The sequence below is a fragment of the Neocloeon triangulifer genome, unplaced genomic scaffold, assembly GCF_031216515.1.
Source record: "Neocloeon triangulifer isolate White Clay Creek 2 clone unplaced genomic scaffold, ASM3121651v1 ptg000022l, whole genome shotgun sequence".
Taxonomy (NCBI): domain Eukaryota; kingdom Metazoa; phylum Arthropoda; class Insecta; order Ephemeroptera; family Baetidae; genus Neocloeon; species Neocloeon triangulifer.
The window spans coordinates 2,866,854-2,884,777 of NW_026775562.1; the positions used below are offsets into that span (position 1 = coordinate 2,866,854).

At 35.9% G+C, this 17,924-nt stretch overlaps 3 protein-coding genes across 4 annotated transcripts; 2 read left to right on the plus strand and 1 right to left on the minus strand.

Annotated features, from left to right (window-relative positions):
- Positions 1-6,368: 6,368 nt before the first annotated feature.
- Positions 6,369-8,557, plus strand: LOC132204213 (zinc finger protein GLIS3-like). The gene is made up of 9 exons (XM_059632570.1): positions 6,369-6,546; positions 6,600-6,703; positions 6,758-6,884; positions 7,064-7,293; positions 7,349-7,510; positions 7,568-7,672; positions 7,727-7,883; positions 8,023-8,130; positions 8,185-8,557. Exons 1-9 carry the CDS (start codon positions 6,411-6,413, stop codon positions 8,289-8,291), a joined length of 1,236 nt encoding a protein of 411 aa, XP_059488553.1. The 5' UTR covers positions 6,369-6,410; the 3' UTR covers positions 8,292-8,557.
- LOC132204214 (protein Njmu-R1-like) lies at positions 7,918-10,321 on the minus strand. Its single transcript, XM_059632571.1, has 7 exons — positions 10,164-10,321; positions 9,851-10,098; positions 9,593-9,797; positions 9,432-9,533; positions 9,159-9,374; positions 8,927-9,102; positions 7,918-8,872 (listed from the first exon to the last, which is right to left on the minus strand). Exons 2-7 carry the CDS (start codon positions 10,084-10,086, stop codon positions 8,722-8,724), a joined length of 1,086 nt encoding a protein of 361 aa, XP_059488554.1. The 5' UTR covers positions 10,087-10,098; positions 10,164-10,321; the 3' UTR covers positions 7,918-8,721.
- Positions 10,322-10,624: 303 nt separating this feature from the next.
- LOC132204432 (oxysterol-binding protein-related protein 8-like) lies at positions 10,625-17,567 on the plus strand. Of its 2 annotated transcripts, none has more exons than XM_059632929.1 (16): positions 10,625-10,807; positions 10,995-11,114; positions 11,210-11,320; positions 11,586-11,650; positions 11,826-12,053; positions 12,113-12,257; positions 12,737-12,934; positions 13,376-13,536; positions 14,040-14,218; positions 14,278-14,455; positions 14,505-14,798; positions 14,859-14,981; positions 15,038-15,181; positions 15,231-15,503; positions 15,567-15,697; positions 16,203-17,567. In XM_059632929.1, the coding sequence occupies exons 2-16, from the start codon at positions 11,021-11,023 to the stop codon at positions 16,414-16,416; spliced, it is 2,538 nt and encodes an 845-aa protein (XP_059488912.1). In that variant the 5' UTR covers positions 10,625-10,807; positions 10,995-11,020; the 3' UTR covers positions 16,417-17,567. The 2 variants fall into 2 exon arrangements, with proteins under 2 accessions (XP_059488912.1, XP_059488911.1); XM_059632928.1 differs by having other exon boundaries at positions 10,626-10,807; positions 11,568-11,650.
- Positions 17,568-17,924: the final 357 nt, after the last annotated feature.

A 17,924-nucleotide genomic window follows, 5' to 3' on the forward strand; every position in this document is an offset into this window, starting at 1 on the left:
AAATTTGATTTATAATTTTATTGTTTTTGTTGGTCAGGAAGGGAAAATAATTATTCATAAATTTGAAACGTCAAATTCTACGAAAAAAATAAATAAATTTTAAAGACATACATTTTTAAAATTGTTTCTTTAAATTTTTAATTATTTTTTATTCAGGCAATAATTACTGATTAATTAGATTACTTATCAAATTTTTTCTGCTGAAATTGTATAATTTGTGTCTGAATATTTTGTATTAACTTTCTTTGTTGCTTAAAATAAGGTATAATCAAAATATTTTTGACAATGTTTTCATTTTTTTTTTATTAAAAAATTTATTAAACAAAGAAAATTATTTAGCAGCTTTATTTAATTTAGTGAAAAAAACTCTTCAGTCCAAATTGGTCCAAATAATAATTTGACTTTCAATTCAGGTTTTTTAAATTAGTAGAAAAATCAACTATAGCTTAAAAGTTTTCTATACTAAATTTAAATTTTAGTTCAATAAAATTAAATGCAAAATTTAGATAACATGTAGTAAATAATACAGTATTATTTAATGTTTTTTTTATGATCTGCAGGATCATCAAATCAACTGAATCTAAAAATTAAAAACCTTATAATCTTTAATAATAATTTAATAAAAAATGAAGTTTATTAATACTGCATCATTCAAAGGAAATTGTAAATTTAAATTCTATATTATCTTTGATTAAAAACAAATCAATAAATAAGTGTAGAAGCAAAATATGCAAATTTAATTGCTAAATTATTTTAATTTTTAAAGAACAAGTTTTAAAAATAAACTACTGAAATCTCTCCAAATTTAAAAAAAAAACTATAAATAATAATTACAAATAATTAAAAAATATGTATTAACCTTCAACTCCTTACAAATAACTAAAAACTTCAATAACGTTGTTTTGCTATTTTTTTATGCAATTTTTGTTTATAAAATAATTAAAATTCACGTCAACACCAATTAATTAACCAACAATTTCATTCCCCTCCTCCTTTTGTTGTCATCGGACACGACGAACAAGATTCACTTTTGGAGAGCAAAAAAGCAAAGCGCACCGAGAACATGAGCCGCAGCGAACGGTTTTTTGCCGGCCAATAATTAATGTCTCGACGGCCACAGCTGTACCATTTGGTCCGCTCTGCATTAAATAAATCGGACGCAGCGAAACAAAAAAGGACATTTTGAATGGCTGTCACAATTTTAGATTAACAGGCCGCAAGTGTACGAGCGAGGGAGGAGTCTCTCGGCTTTATTATTTCGAGTGTGTGCGACACGTGTGTGACACATGCTTGCATCATCCCTTGCATGTTCAACCCGTTCCGTGCATGCGCGCATACATCATTCAAGAAAATAAGAAATGCTTTTATTGCGGTGCTAAATGGACCGAAGTCAAATCCAGACCCCTCTTGATGCGGGCTGGACCATCAAATTCTAAAAATAAAATTAAATTTTGATAGAAAAAAAATGATTAAAAAATATTAGTTTATTAATTGCTTTTCGATCATTTTATTTTTTCTAAAAATTTAAAATAATAAAAGAATTGAAGTTATTTTATTTTATTTCATGATTTTTTTTATAGAATTTTTTCCCTATAATTTAAACAACTGCAACAACAGAGATGAAAATAGGAGGTTCTGGAGGAGTCCATCTTTCACTTTGTCTCTCTGATTTTTTTCCGTTGACAAGTGCTTACCACCCCCTCCTGAAACTAAATCACACATGAGGGCAAGTGAGTCGGCTTAACACAATTATAATTAGCCTCTTGCAACCGTTAGCACCAGACGAGAGAGAAGAGAACGGTGCTCGCTTTTTTTTGTACTCCACATCGGAGACAAGTGGATATTTTTTATGTAATTAAGGAAAGTGAAAAATTAGTCAAGTTTGAAACATTCTATGAATTCTATCAATTAATCAAATTTAAATTTAATTAATAAAACAAAAATTCAACCTTAAAATTTTTATTTGTTTTGAAATTTATTTCCGACAAAATATTTTTGTTCCATATCATTCTGCTTCAAAAAAATTTGATTCTTCTATAAAAAAAAATTAGAATTTATTTAAATGCATTACAATTTGTAAAAAAATTACTTAAATTTGAATTTTATTTTCAAAATCTGCTCCTGCATCTGAAATTGAAACCTTTTTTAAATTTCATCTTTGAACATTGATTTTTTTTCCAGCAGTCTTTGACAAACAAATCATAGTTTTTGATTCTCTCATTCATCAAACGCACAACGAGACCGCGCGTGTGTATATAAAATCGTCGTTTTTTTTCTCTGTCCGCGTGCTGGCGCCAGCAGAGAGCAGAGGTCTGGCCAATTATTTGTATATTCTTGGCGTGCTTCGAATGAGCATCGTTTCATTTCAATTCGGTGTCCGTCAAGATGCTGCATCAACTTGGATTCATTTGTGGAGCCGAGCAAAAAGCAGCAGCACATGTGATTGAAGTATGCGCAGCGCAAATGTGCGATACGCGTAAATCACTCACCAACTCATTTCGCCCGGCCTTGGCCTAGGAAGCGAAGAGAATATTTTTTACTCTGGGCGCACTTGTAATTTAGCCGGCGAATAATAAACAATTTTGATAAATTGGGGCAACAGGAGAACAAAAAAAGTTTACTCATTTAATTATGCGAAATTGTGCAAAATTAACGAAACTTCAAACAATAGAATTATTTGAAGTATAATTTGTAAGTTAAATAATTTGTTATAATTTTTAATATTTTAGGTAGTTTTGCAAAGAATTGTAAGGTTCATTTGAAAAAAATTAAAAAGATTTTAAATTTTATACCAATTAAAACGCTTTTTCGTTGTATTTAAATTTAAATTTTAAGTCAAGCTCAAAAAGCTATAAAAATTCAAGAAAATTCAGTTAATATTGATGATATTGAGGAAATATTTATCAATATTTATCACCTTTCCTTAAATTAATTTTCCCACACCAAAGTATAATTTGTTTTGCTTTAATAATTTTAATTTTATTTTCTTGCGAAAATTATTTTGATATATTTTTCATATTTCAGAAAAAACATTGATTTAAAATATTTTTGGATAAAAGAAAAGTCCATAATATTTTTCATATTTTTTAATTTTTAATTTTTATTTTCATCAACTGTTACATAATTTATTTGCAGGCGAAATTTTGTGTTGATCTAATTTAAGGAAACTTTTAACCTAAAAAAAACCCAGAAAAGACAAAGAATGAAAAATCTCTCTGCTTTTTTTCACACTTCAACCAGTTGATTGATGAGAGTTGGCTCGGATAGCGGCGCCGATGCCTGCTCTCGAAGTATAATTACTCGGTGTCGCTGCTGCATTATTTTTATTTGGTGCGGCGCAGCGCGAAGGGTTGATATTTACACAAGAGTGTCCTTCCTTGTCGCGCAGCAGACAACAAAAACGCGGCACACATTATCTCTCGCAGCTCATTTAGCGTTTTTTACTCGCTCGGATCGGGGCGCGCATATTTTAATTTACGCCGCATGTGTGACACGCCATTGCGGATAAAAACAAAAGCGGTGCCACCTGTTACTGCTAAAAGAAAAAAAACTATACTATGCTCTAGTACGAGCGAGAGATATATGAAAATTTCGATATGTGCATACGCGAGGGCTAATGCCGAAGAGATTGAGTTGCATGAGGCACGCCGCGCTCTCGTCTCGCCTTTATGATTGCGCTTTTTATCGGGGCGCGGGACATGTGGCGCACCATTTCAATGCCAAAGACAAGTTCAAACAATTTTTTAATCAAAACACATTTCCAAGCCGATAGATTGTTTATGTACACATTTTATTACTCTGTAGAAAGTAGAGAGAAGAAAAAAAATTTGATTGCAGAAAAAAATAATTTAATCTAATGTCATCATTGGAAAATTAAATTAGAATTACATTTTATTATTCAATCGCTATGCAACCTGCGTGACAAATGAAATAAAAACCTGATTTTTAAATAAATTAAATTATAATTTTGTTGTTTATTGTTAAAAAAAAAATGCCACTGACGTAAATATTTCGTTAATTTTTTTCAATTTAGGTAAAAATATTGAATGTAAAAAAAGTTTTTTACAAATTGAAAATAAATTATATTTTAAAATTAAAAATTTAATTCAAACAAAATGCATTTTTCTGTTGCTAGAAATTGTATTTTTCGTTGTTTAGAATTACACTCAAAATGTTAATTACTTTATTGCATCATATTTTAACATGAATTAATATCTGTGAGATCAAACTTTCGGTGCCAAACGAGCTAACGATGATCACACTGCACATTCCCTTGAAAGTGTATTTGCAACATATTCATGCAGTGTACGCGCGAATTATTAAATATATACGCGTCTCTGTGTTTTCTTGGTGTTTCTTTTTTCTTGCAGAGCCATTGTTCTTTTCTTGTGTATTCCGGTACTTAACCTTGGGCAGAGTGTGCTGGATTTGAATTATTATATGCAAATGCGACGGAGGCGGCCGACCGAGACTTTTCTTTCGGCCTCTCGTCTCTCCCTAGGATTCGTCTCATTGTTCGCAAACGTAGATCGCTCCTCCTATCTTTTGCAATCGCCATCGTAAATTAGTTGCAAAACACAGCAGCTTTTCGGTTTCCGCGGCAAAACTTCCTTTGTTGAAAAGCAATAAATCTTAATTGCTGAAGAAAGATGATCTGCGTTTTATTTGGTAGCAAGTGACCCTGGCTATAAAATTATAAACCTCTAGAATTATCCGTAGTAAAAAATACTTTTTTCGGTTTTGATAAACGGAGCTGATATTTTTTTTTATAATATTTATGATGCAAAAACCATGGAAAAATTTGGAAGGTAGAAAAAATAATTTCCACATTATATTCAATATTAAACCCATTAAACAGTTTTAATAAGATCAAAAATTAAACTGAGATCTATCAGTTTAGATAAGAGAGCTCTAAATTATTCAAATTATCTGTAAGATGCAACCTATTATTACTTATTTATTGATCCAATCATTTATTATTATGCAAAATATAATTTATTCTTAATATTACAATTCCGATTTTTTTCACTTTCAAAAAAAAAAGAAACTTACTTATTTTAATTCCAAATTTTTACTTTAAATTTATTTTTCATTTTAAATAAATTGTAAAAAGCATATAAAGTGTGATAAAGTGATTTCAGTAAGTTTTATTTCGATTACTCAAAAGCACAGTTAAACGTTGTAAGTTTGTTAAATAATTAATTAATATATACCGACTCCTTTCTAATTAGAGTCGGCATACCAGTACTAATAGCGTACTTTTTTATGACACTCGCCAGGTTTTACGGTAAAATTGTATAAATGCAAATAGTAATTAAAGCAGCAGTCGACGCGCCTGCGAGTCATTTGCACCGCGAAAGCGGGTTGCAATTATTAACACAAATGTACGCGCTTGGCTGGACGAGAATCTTCCACAGAATGCATAAATATTTATGATTTAAGTTAAGAAGTTAATTGTTGGGCAACAGAGCGCAATTAATGCAAAAATCAACACGCTGCATATCGCGAGCACTGATCAAAAGGTCATTGTCGCTGCAAAGAAGGGAAAAAGAAATTATTTAAATATTATATGAATTTTTGTAAGTTCATTGTGCATTTGAAAAATAAAACGCCAGTTATCTCTTTACCATTCTTCATTTGGGCCGAATGAATGGAATTTATAGTTTTTTAATTTAAAGAATTTTATTAAATTATTTGCAAATGATGTGTTAAAATTTCATTTTTAACTTAGTTTCAATAAAAATTGCAAGTTTTTATTTCAATTCTAATTACATTCGTGTTATTCCTTTTAAAATTAACAAATTTCCAAATATAAACTTCTATATCGATCAAACAAAAAATTAACATCGCACCCAATAAAAAAATTTTCAAATTACCTCACAACCCTTTCTAAAATGACCCATTAATCTTTTTATTCATATTTGATATTCTAAATTAAAATTGGGTAGTTAAGAAACCGAATTTTCTTTTAATATGTCTATTTTATAACAGTTTTCTTTTTCTTTAAAATTTTTTAATTAATAATTAGAAAGTTTCAAAATCATAGATATATTTTTTAAACTTTTATTAAAAGGACTCAATTTCTGTCACTTTTTTATTATTAAATTATCAATTTTTATGTAACAATTTTAATTTAATTTTTAAATTTTACACATATATAGGAAGCCAAATCAGAAATTGTATGTAATTTGATGTTGTTTAGCTTGTCTTTTATGAATAAAATTTTTTGTTCTCTTCGGTGGTGTGTGTTTGTCTGATTGTGGTGCAAAAAGTGTCTCTTCGAGAGAGTACGACGAGGGCCAATCAAAAGAGAGGCGCGACTCAAAATAAAAGCATGTGTGTGCCCATCAACCCCTCGTCCTCGATGCTCTCGCGTGGCTTCTCATTGTGGACCGGAGACGCGGCACGACATGTACTTGGAGGACACGACTTGCTGCTACCAACACGGCTCGCCGTTGCCGTCGGACGAAGACTCGATGGTCAGTCACGTCACCATGGGTCACTTCGGACAACACTTCGCGCAGTACCAACAAAGAACGACAGCAGGTAAAAATAAATAAAAATTAGTAAAGCAAAAAATAAATTGAATTTTTTTTCAGATATGAATATTTGCGTCGAGTCTTTCGGACATTTGGGTTTGAAGAGGGAGGTTGATTTTTATCAAAAAACCGGCTACGAACAGGAAGCTTCGGAAGCAAATCAGGTTTGTTTAAAAAGCAGTTTAAAAAAATTGAATTTTTTATTAATAAAATTTTAGGTGGTTTTGCCTCAAAGCGAGTGTCTGCAAATGTTTCAAGAAGAGCAAGGGTTGCTGATGGAAAATGATGGTGAGAGCGAAATCGAGGAAGATCTGATCGACGAAGAGGAGGACGAAGACGATTCAGGTGAGAATTTTTCATTTTTTTTTTTAAATTTGATTTTTTTCAGAAATTTCATAATTGATTTCTTGAATATTCCAAAAACTTATAAATAGAATAATTATTTTGAAGAAAATTCAAAACTGAAATCTTGGTTTAAAAATATCTCTCATTTATAGTTTGTAATTTTTATTAAAATTTTCCAGGCTGCTATATTTTGCGGTGCAAATGGACCAACTGCACTTTGACCTTCTCCGACCAGAAGACGCTGGTGCGTCACATCGAGAGGTCACACGTGATGGAGGCAAGAAGAGGCTCGTACGAATTCGCCTGCCACTGGAAAAACTGCCCCCGCGCCTGTCGCCCCTTCAACGCGCGCTACAAACTGCTCATCCACATGCGCGTCCACTCGGGCGAAAAACCCAACAAATGCACCGTAAATATTTTGTTTACAATTATAAATTTTTTTTAAACAAATTTTTTTGAATTAGTGGCATGGATGTGGAAAGGCCTTCTCGCGTCTGGAGAACCTGAAAATCCACCAGAGGTCGCACACAGGCGAGCGACCCTACCTGTGTCCCTTCCACGGCTGCGCCAAGGCCTTCAGCAACAGCTCGGACAGGGCCAAGCACCAGAGGACGCACCTCGAGCCGGTCAGTAAACAAAAAGAACCGACAATTGCAACATTTTCTAATCTTTCCGACTCGCAGAAGCCGTACGCTTGCAAAATTCCTGGCTGCAGAAAAAGGTACACCGATCCGAGCTCCCTTCGGAAACACACCAAGAACCACAGCACCGGCAGGCTGAGGAAAACGGTTCGTTTCAGAAATGAAATGTAAATTATTTTTCTAATTTTTGTTCGTAAACAGTTGCTGGACGAGGTTGTCGTTCAGGAGCCCAAAAGGGTACCCGAAACTACTCCTTTACCACCGTTGGAATCGATAATTCGACCGTCCGAGACGTTCTCCCCCAACGGAGTCATAGCCTACATGGATGACTACCTAAGCAATGAGGCTTTGCATACAGGTGAAAAAATTCAACTATATCATTTTCCAAAATTTGTATATTTTTTATCTAGTTATTCCATTCTATTCAAATTTAGATTTGTTTTTTAAAATATTCGTAATTCTATTTAATCATATATATATTTTTTTAATAATTTCAGATTACAACTTGCCAGAGACCAAAATTGACTCAACATTCGATCCAGTAATGCTCGACCCTTTACCCTTTGAGGCAGTGAAGAGACTGCTGGAGGAGGAGGAACCAACTGGTAAATGTTTTAAACCCATCATTTATTTCTAAAATTTCAATTTTGATTCTATAGATTTTGAAGCAGCGATCGACATGTTTCCTCTGCAGCAACAATTCCAGCAGACTTTCCAGAGCTTTGCCACGACAGGCCCGGCGTATAGAAGAGACTTTGGAATGTAGAAATTGTGTATTTTCGTATTTTGATATGTATATTTATTAACAATTTGAGACGAAGATTATTGAACGGATCTCTGTTGGCATCAAATTGATCTCTAGAGTCTTTCTGTAAATATTTTGTTTGCACAAAGAAATGAATATTTTTTGACTGAACTTTTGAATTTTGCGAGTGAATAAAATGAGCCATATTTTTGAAAAATACAAAAACGTGTTCTGATTTAAAAATTAAAAACAGGAATGACTAAAGGATTAAATGGAATGTTGACAACACTTTCCAAGTCTCGTGCAAAAAATGGCCCGCAGAAATAATATAATATATCACATATAAATAAACTAGCAGTTAAGTTTGCCACAATTTTGCTTAAGTACCCTTAAAATGCCTTTTATGTTATACAAAAAGGCAGTTAATCAAATTATTTGGAATTAATTTAACTCATGGCCGCTCTTTGAGATTTTTCATGTTGTTTTCATACCCGTTGAACCTCTGCAGAATACTGATGACGTCCTTTGGGGAGTCACTCTCGTGTTTGGCGTACTCGAGTAAGGTCGATTTGTACCCGGTGTTTTTCAGGAAAAGATAAACGCTAATTTTAACAGAAATTAATGAAAAATTCATGAAAATAAAAAATAGATCCTACAAGTAGAGACTATAGTAGTCTGTCTCAGCCTGCTTCAGGGCTCGTCGCAAGTCGTTCATATCCTGGATGATTTTCAGTTTGAACGACTCAACCGTCTTTTTAATCGTCGTAGGAGAACTCGAGACATGGTCGAAGAGCTTTCCCCAGTTTAGGCAAAAAGAACTCACGTCCAGATCCTATCAAGTTTTAATTCAGATCATTTTCAAAAATTAAGTATTTTGATTATTCTTACGACAGATCCATTCATGTTGACCGCTTCGAGCTTGTCAGTTTCTGGATTCAGATTGGACAAGAGTTCAGGGCCAAAGGTGACGGTGGTTCTGTCTTCCGGGGCCGTCACTATTGAGAGCAATTCGGCAAGACTAGCGGCGGCGATGAAAGACTGAATGTCCGCCTGCAGCTGCGAGTCCAAGTCTTGACTCACATTAATTTTGTATTGCCGAAGAACCTGATAAAATGAAATTATTTAAAAATTTAAGAAAAAAATTTTGTGTGTTTAAATTACTGCTTCAAGAAGGTACGAGATTTTTAATCCCAGATTGCTCACAACTCGGCCAAAAAATCCAAGTGAGTGAAACGGCCACAGCTTCAGTCTGTCTTTAAATGACTGAAAATAATAAATTATTCAAAATTTGTATTTTTTTTTGTAATTATTTATAAATATACCGTCTCTTTGATGAAATCGACTTGGCGTCTGCAGAAGGTTTGCAGCTCGGCGCGGTAGATTTCAAGTTGGGCCTCAGGTGGGGCGACCAGACAAAAAATGGCCTGGCTTCGAGGCGTAGTAGAATTCGAGTCTGGCGACTCCTCGTCTGAGCAATGGAATGATACGTAGAAGCAGGTTGCTGGGGTCAATGTGTTGGTGTTCAAACTGTAATAAAAAAAATAATTAAAAATAAAATTTTCTTGATAAAAAACACTGACCTGAATTCCATTACGGAAAAATTCCCGGTGCCGATGTAGATTGCGTTTTTGGTCAGCCGTCTGAGGAGGAAGGTTTTCATGTACTCGGTCTGGTCATCTCGCAGATTGGAATGAACGATGTCGAGTTTTTCTTCTTTGTACCGAAAGAGTGACGAGCTGTAGCAGCCGCTCTTAATCCACTCGCTCTCGTCGTTGGCCTCTAAATGCATGGACAGTCTTTTGAGACGGGACTCCATTCTCGAGCCAGTCTGGAAATCAAATCAAAAGAATATATAAATTCCGAATTCTTAAATGGAAGCGCTGAATATCTCACCTCTTTTGCCTTTTGCTAATTTAATCCAGTCGAAATGTCATCAGAGATGACACCAGATCCGAATTTAATTGCACAACAACAAATGTCAAGTGGGAGTGTCAGAGGGATGTGTAGAAAGGAGCTGAATACTTGATCTCCCAAGTCCACAATCAAGATTATAAATGCGATTATGCCTTTATCTCCCTGTGACACACCCCATTTTTTCAAAAATCAAGTATAAACCGGTTTCTTTATTTTCTTGATAACCGTAAATTTTTTAATAAAAAATGACAGTTTAATTCAAAATTTAGCATTAATGATAAATAATTTATCAAAATAATATTAATTTTGTTAAAGTCTTTTCAGAATCTTTCAAAATAACTTAAAATTACATGATTGAATTTTATCGTTTACCGGTATATTGAAGTAAAAACCGGTTAGTTTTAAAAAACCTCGCGCAGTTTTCCATTTTCCTGCTTTTCGCTCGCTTGTTGTGTGTTGCTATTGATTTGATCAGCTGGATACGGACGGCTCTGGTCATGGACCCCGAGACGTAATTTCGCCGTCGACGTCGTGGACATTGAGCGTTTTGCGATGAATTGAGCACCGTTCCGGTGCAAACGAAGCAATCGCGTTCGTCTGCAGACGAAATTCATTCACCGAGGGTAAGCGTTTATCGTGCGTTCTGCAAGAAACGCGGCGGCGAACGCTATGTCATACGTGACGTGCGTGTCTGCTCGTTCGGCGCCGAGTTTCATTATTAATGCATGGTGGTGAATAATAATATAACACCGCGTGCCCGATGCAGCCTTCAGATTATGCACTGACCACTTGAATAAAACACATTTTCAGCCAGTAAAGCAGAGAATTTTTGAACCATGGCGAGTGATCGATCCTCTTCGGGCCACCACGAGCCTCTCACGCCCTCGGCCTCCAACGAGAGCAGCAAGGCCCTTCTGACAACCCCGGGCAGTGAGTTGGGAAATAAATTTTTTGCTCGTTATCTGATTAGCAAGATAAATACATCAAAGCTTTTATTTTTGTTAATTTTTTGTCAATGATTTTAGCGCCTTTGAGTGCAGCCGAAGAGAAAAAATTGAGACGAACAAGTCTTCAGGTCATGCTAACGAAAGCAACGTCTGGTTCTACGGAATCTTTGAACCAGACCATACCAGCAGGTAAGAGAATTTTTAAAAAAAAAGGTGATTGTGATATTTCGTTTGCAATTTGCAAAGTTACGCAAAAGTATATATAATTTAAGGAGTGCTGCGCGCGATAATTTCGCTTGCACGGCTTCTCGATTTATGAAGAATTCGAAGAAGCCGTAAAAAAACGACCAGCCTTTTTTGCGCACAACCTACGCTTTTAAAATTTCCGCGCACATGCAACTTTGTGTTTTTCTAAATCGCTGAAATCTTTGTTAAGAAATGGATTTCTCTTCAGGATCGAACAGTTTCCTCGACGCGAGCAACCTCAGCGTCAGATCCGAGAATGTTTCGCCGGAGAAGGTAATTAATTTACAATGTTTGCCGATTCTGATAAACATCATGTTATTTGCACCGAGTTAATCTAGCTCAATGCTGTTTGCACTTTATTTCAAACAAGATGAAGATAAGCCTCTTTAATTGCTTCCATTGAACAAATATCTTGAAGTGGATCTAATTAAAATTTATCAAATTTCAGGCGAACGGAAGTAAATTAGCCCGCAAAGAGTCCTACAAGGCGCAGAGGAAAAATTATCGCCAAGAGAAGAAAAGGGTGGCGAACGAGTTGCTGAGCACTTTGAAGGACCCTTCAGTCATCATTCTGGCCGACTGGCTCAAGGTCAGAGGCACCCTCAAGAGTTGGACCAAGCTGTGGTGTGTTCTCAAGCCGGGTCTGCTGCTCCTCTACAAGTCGCCAAAGACCAAAGTAGATTTCAATATTTGGAAGAAAATTCATTCAAAGAAAGTACATTTTTCGTTCAACAGAGTAGTCACTGGGTCGGAACTGTCCTGTTGAGCAATTGCAATGTGATCGAGAGACCTTCAAAGAAGGATGGGTTTTGCTTTAAGTTGTTCCATCCAATGGAACAGTCCATATGGGCACCGAGAGGGCCAGAAAAGGAATCTATGGGTAAGATGGTCATATTTTTATAATTATAAGCCACATTAAAACTTGAATAAAAGTGGAGATTTGAATTTAAATTCAGCTTTTCCTCAATGCGTTTTTGTGACTTTTTTATTGCTTAAGAATAAACAATATATCCTGCTTTTTTCTTTCTTAAACAATAAAAAACACTAAAACCCAATCGAGGAAAAGCCAAATTTAAATTCAAATCACCATGAAACGTGAACTTCTACTCCAAATTTGAAAAAAAAAATATTAAAACTTTTTATCTTGTTTCCAAGAAATGATCCTATTTTATTATGAAAAAAACTTGATTTAAACACAAATAACATCTGTGATAATCTCTGATTAATTTCAATTAAAATAATTCCCTCTTTTATTTTTTGAAGTTGTTGTTTAAAAGACTTTGTCACGCCTTATTTCTTCTCTTATCAAATAACGACGAAACGCGAAACAAGCCCGTTCTTATCAGTCGCAACTTGCAGGTGCCGTCGTGTTGCCGTTGCCGACCGCCTACTTGATTTTTCGTGCCAACTCGCAAGCGGCCGGCAAGTGCTGGATGGACGCCCTCGAGCTCGGTCTTCGCTGCTCCTCTCTGCTCATCCGCACCTCGTCCGGCCGCGACTCGACGCCCCAGGCGCCCGAACACCACTGGGAATTCGAACACCACTTTGCCGACCAAGGTATGTATTAGATTTTTCTTTGTATTTAATTCGGAATGAAATTTATAATTTGTTGCGTAATTGCCGCTTTTCGCTTTTATTTCCCCCTGCGTAATTAAGACTTGCCTAGTCCCGCTTTGGACTCTTTGCTTCACGACTTTCTGCCCTCGACCCCGAACACCCCGCGCAGTCTGCTGCAGCTCAAGCAGCCCAGACTCAGTTCGCCGCACCCGGCGCTGTTCGTGGGCGGCACGCCGGTGCCCTCGCCGACCCCCTTTTTCCACCAACTGTACGCCGCCGTTTCGTGTCTGGAGCGCGAGTTGTCGCCCAACCGCGGGCGCAGCCAGAGCGCAGACATGGGACAGCCGCGGTGCGGCTCCTCCAACCGAATGTCGCTCGACATTTCCCAGATTTCCGCTTTGAGCGCCAAAGTAGCCGCGCTTGAATCTAATTGCTTGACAGAGTCCAGCACCATGGACACCATGAAGGGCGACCAGCACTCGGTGTCCGAGTCGGAGACAGACTCGGACGGAGGCAAACACGACGACGGGCTGCTCGACGACCCTGACTGGGAACCCGAAAAGACGCCCTACATCGAAAACGAAGAGGAAGAGTTTGGCTCGGTAAAGACAATAAGAAAAAAATTATGTGTGGATTTAAAAAGAAAATCCCAATAACCTTTTTTGTGTTGGTCAGATTTATAAGATCTAAGAATTTTTTAATTTTATATTTAAAGATCTGTCAGAAAATTCATAAATTCTGAATTAAAATAAAATAAACTCTAATCTTAAATTTTAGACAGAAAATTTCAATTTTTCATTACATTGAGAAATAAATTTAATTGAAAATTATTTTCAATTTCTTGAGTTTTTGAAGTCTTGAGAAAAAAGTGGTGTCCAAAAAATTAAAATTGTCCGTTTAGTTTCAATTTTGTGTTGGATAAAAAGATTTTTTTTTTTAATTTGATCAACTTTCAGAATAAATTTTGGTTTGAATTTTATGAACCAATCAATTTCTCATCTATCCACATTAATATTATTTAAAAAATAAATATTTAATAAAATGTTCTCCTTAAAATCAAATGCAAATTATTGCTAAAAGTTGTTAAATTATTTTTTTATTCAAGGCTGGCGAGCAAACTGAAGAGTTGGCCGAGGAGAACAAGTCACTAATTTGGTTCCTGATGAAGCAAGTCCGCCCTGGCATGGACCTGTCCAAAGTCGTCCTCCCAACCTTCATTCTCGAACCAAGGTCCTTCCTCGACAAACTTAGCGACTCCTACTACCACGTGGACCTTCTCTCTCAGTAAAGAAGTTCAAACTCTGTGTATTTATGAAATTTACTTTTATTTAATCTATTTACAGAGCTGTTGTTGAGGAAGACGCGTTCACGAGGATGAAATTGGTCGTCCGGTGGTACCTTTCTGGTTTTTACAAGAAACCCAAGGGGTTGAAGAAGCCGTACAATCCCGTCCTAGGAGAAAGTTTCAGATGCTGCTGGAACCATCCAAATGGCTCCAAAACCTACTATTTGGCAGAACAGGTAAAATAAATTATTCCAAGATTCGATTTAATCTTAGCTTTTAAATCAGGTGTCTCATCATCCACCTGTGTCCGCCTTTTACGTAACGAACCGGCAAGAGGGTTTCTGCATCACAGCGTCCATCCTCGCTAAGTCAAAGTTCTACGGCAACTCGACGTCTGCCATTCTCGACGGCACCGCCATCCTCACATTGTTGCCTCGCGGCGAGGACTACACAATCACAATCCCCTACGCCCACTGCAAGGGCATCCTGATGGGCACCCTGACCATGGAGTACGGCGGCAAAGTGGCCATCGAGTGCGAGAAGACGGGTTACAAAACGGAAATTGAGTTCAAGCTGAAAGTGGGCCATCTGTCTAGCTGATTAACGAATTATCTATTAACTCGATTGTTCATATTCCAGCCGCTCATCAGAAATATGGAGCCTAACTTGATATCAGGGAGATTAAAGCTCGGGAAAGAGACTTTTGCCACTATCGACGGTTTCTGGGATGGAGAGATTACGATCAAAGACAGGAGAACTGGGGTCAGTGCATCATTTTATTAGTACATGTGGTACTTAAATTTTTTGTATTATTTCAGGAGGAACAAATTTTCTGGAGCCCAACACCAGAAATGAAAGCTAAAAGGCTCAAAAGATGCACTGTCCCTCTGACGCATCAGGGCGAGTTTGAGTCTGAACGACTTTGGCAGCACGTTTCGGCCGCAATCAGAAGAGACGATCAGGTAATTTTTATTAATAAAAAGCTTCAAAATAAATCAACTTTTGAATCAGGTGGCAGCAACAGAGGAGAAAACTGTTTTGGAGGAGGCGCAGCGGGCGTCAGTCAAAGAGCGCAAGGCCAAATGCGAAGATTGGACGCCAAAATACTTTGAACAAGACTTGATCAGCGGGCAGTGGGTTTACCGGCACTCGGACTTGCGGCCGTGGGACACGCGCAACGACGTGTTCCAGTACGAGTGCGACTACGTCATCCAGACAAAGACCAGGCACAAGACGCCGATGATCCGTACCTCTAGCATAGTCAGTGTGGAGCCGTCTAGTGGTGTATGCAGAAATACACTGAAAGAATCTAGATTCGCAGTGAATGGTATTAATTTTGATCTTCAGATTCCCCTTCTGTCAGCCGACGTGAGGGACGCTGTGAGGAGGAGGGCAGGGGACAGCATCAGCACCAGCAACGAAGATAATCATAGCGATTCTAGCGGGTCGGAGGGAGGAATGAGGCTCCGACAAGAAAAGTAATTTAATTTAAATGATTCAAAAATTGGATGTTAGAAATTGCAATTTTAAATATTGCAATCAAACTATTCGGAAGTTTTTGAGGCTTAAATTTTTAGCAATTAGTCGCTGACTGAACAAGCTTGCAAATTTTTCTTAGTTGTGGATCCATCGGTAGTTGAATTTGATTGATTTGAAATAACAATTTTAAATATTCCAATCAAATTATTCGGAAGTTTTTGAGGCTTAAATTTTTAGCAATTAGTCGCTGACTGTACAAGCTTGATAAATTTCTTAGTTGTGGATCCATCGGTAGTTGAATTTGATTGATTTGAAATAACAATTTTAAGCGAAAATTCTTTTAATTATTCAAAAAAGAAAATAATTCCCAATTTGAATAAAGAATGTCAGGGGAGTGTTTTTTTCCTTTCTTGGATTAAAATCTTTTAATTATGTAGAATTTATTTAAACTTTTTTATTCTTAACCCTTTCTAAAGAATATTAATTTATTATTTCCCTTTCTAGAATTCGGGAGGCGTTGAAACCGTTGGAGGTAATGGTCTCTCAACAAGCAGAGCATTTAAAACGTCTGGACACCAAACTGGACAAGATTGGTGTGGTCATGTCCAAGCGGCAGCAGCAAAACGGCAGTGGCGTCGCTCAGATTGCCGCTTGCATCTTTCTGGCCGGCCTTGTGCACGCGCTTTTCGCTTGGCTGCTGTTCTACCGAAACAAGTGAAGGAATCTCGCTGCAATATTTACAAGAAGAGCTTCATCTGATTTCAATCCTGCCATATTAATGATTACTAGTTACTTTGCCGTACGTGTTTTAGACTTCTTTTCCGCATGGTTACGTTTTATCGCAAGCGTGAGAGTTTTACAACACATTCCTGGTTGATTTGTTTTTGGAACTTTTTATATAAATGCAGGTCACTTTTTATTCAACGTTGAATCTCACTTTTTAGAAGAGGAAGGAAAAAATTATGTGATAGAATCGGCAAAGCACTCAGTTTGGCCTGCTGGAATCGCAAACACTAATTCATTTTTTTTAGTTCTATACACTTTTTGTATGCTTTGTTAGAAATGTGTGAACAATCAATTTTTATAAGCAGTGCATTTTTAAACTCGTAGTCGGACAAATTAGGCGCAGTTGTTGTTTTGGAGTTTTTATTAACAAAAAATGGAGGATTTTTAAATCACTCGGCTTGTTCTCCTGAGCTCGCAAAATCCTCAATCAGACTCAAAGTCAATTAAATCATTTAAAAAAGAAAAAAACAATTAAGTCTCAGGAGAAGTAAAATATACAAAGAAGTTATCTTGCTTGTATCTCTGTGTTCCCCTTCGGAAATAATATTATCTTTAAAATTTCAAATTGTACTAATGCGACCACACAACAGTCTGAAACTGCTACTACTGATATTTAGAAGCCACAAATCTGAGTAAATGGCGGCTTGAATTTCTCCCTAAGAAGCAACTTTCTTGAAATAATAATATAAAAATTAATACTTTGTACCACACACCAAGAATATAGTAGCCAAAAGAGAGAATTCGAATGGGAACTTAACATTGGAATTGATGAAAGAGAGATTATATTGTGAAAAGAACCAGTTTGAATGTTAGTTTTGGAATTGTTCTGATCTAATTTAAAACCCTGAGAGAACGTGGTCACCTTATTGTTTTGTGAGTGATGAAAAATGCAATTACTTGCAGTGCATATATTATTGGTTATGTAGGAATTAATAACTCAAATCTCTCTCTCTGTGGTAGATTTATTGCTATTTAACTTGAAAAGCGTCACTGTATACCTAAATTATTATATATACCTTGTTATCTGTCCCTGTTGTTAGTTAAAACTGCTGTACAAGAAGTTGAAAAATATAATTCTCCACCAAGAAATTGGATTTTTTTTCTATTATTATTTGATCCTATTTGTTTTTAAAAGGAGAGGCTTTTGTTAAAAAAACCGTCCGATCAATTTTGAATCTTGAATTATCTAAGTTTTATCTACATTAATTTTTTATATCAGTTGAGTCAGTTGCAAGGAGACAGAATAAGAAATATTTAATTTATAATGGAACTTAATTTTTTTGAAATTTAAAATTGTTTTTTATTGGAATTTTCTAAAATAATTTTTATCCCAAAATTTAGAAATTTAAAAAAAAAAATCACGTTAACTAGTATTATGTAAATTGTTCGATTGCTAGCAAAATTACAATATTCAATTGCTTATATGTATTCATTAGAATA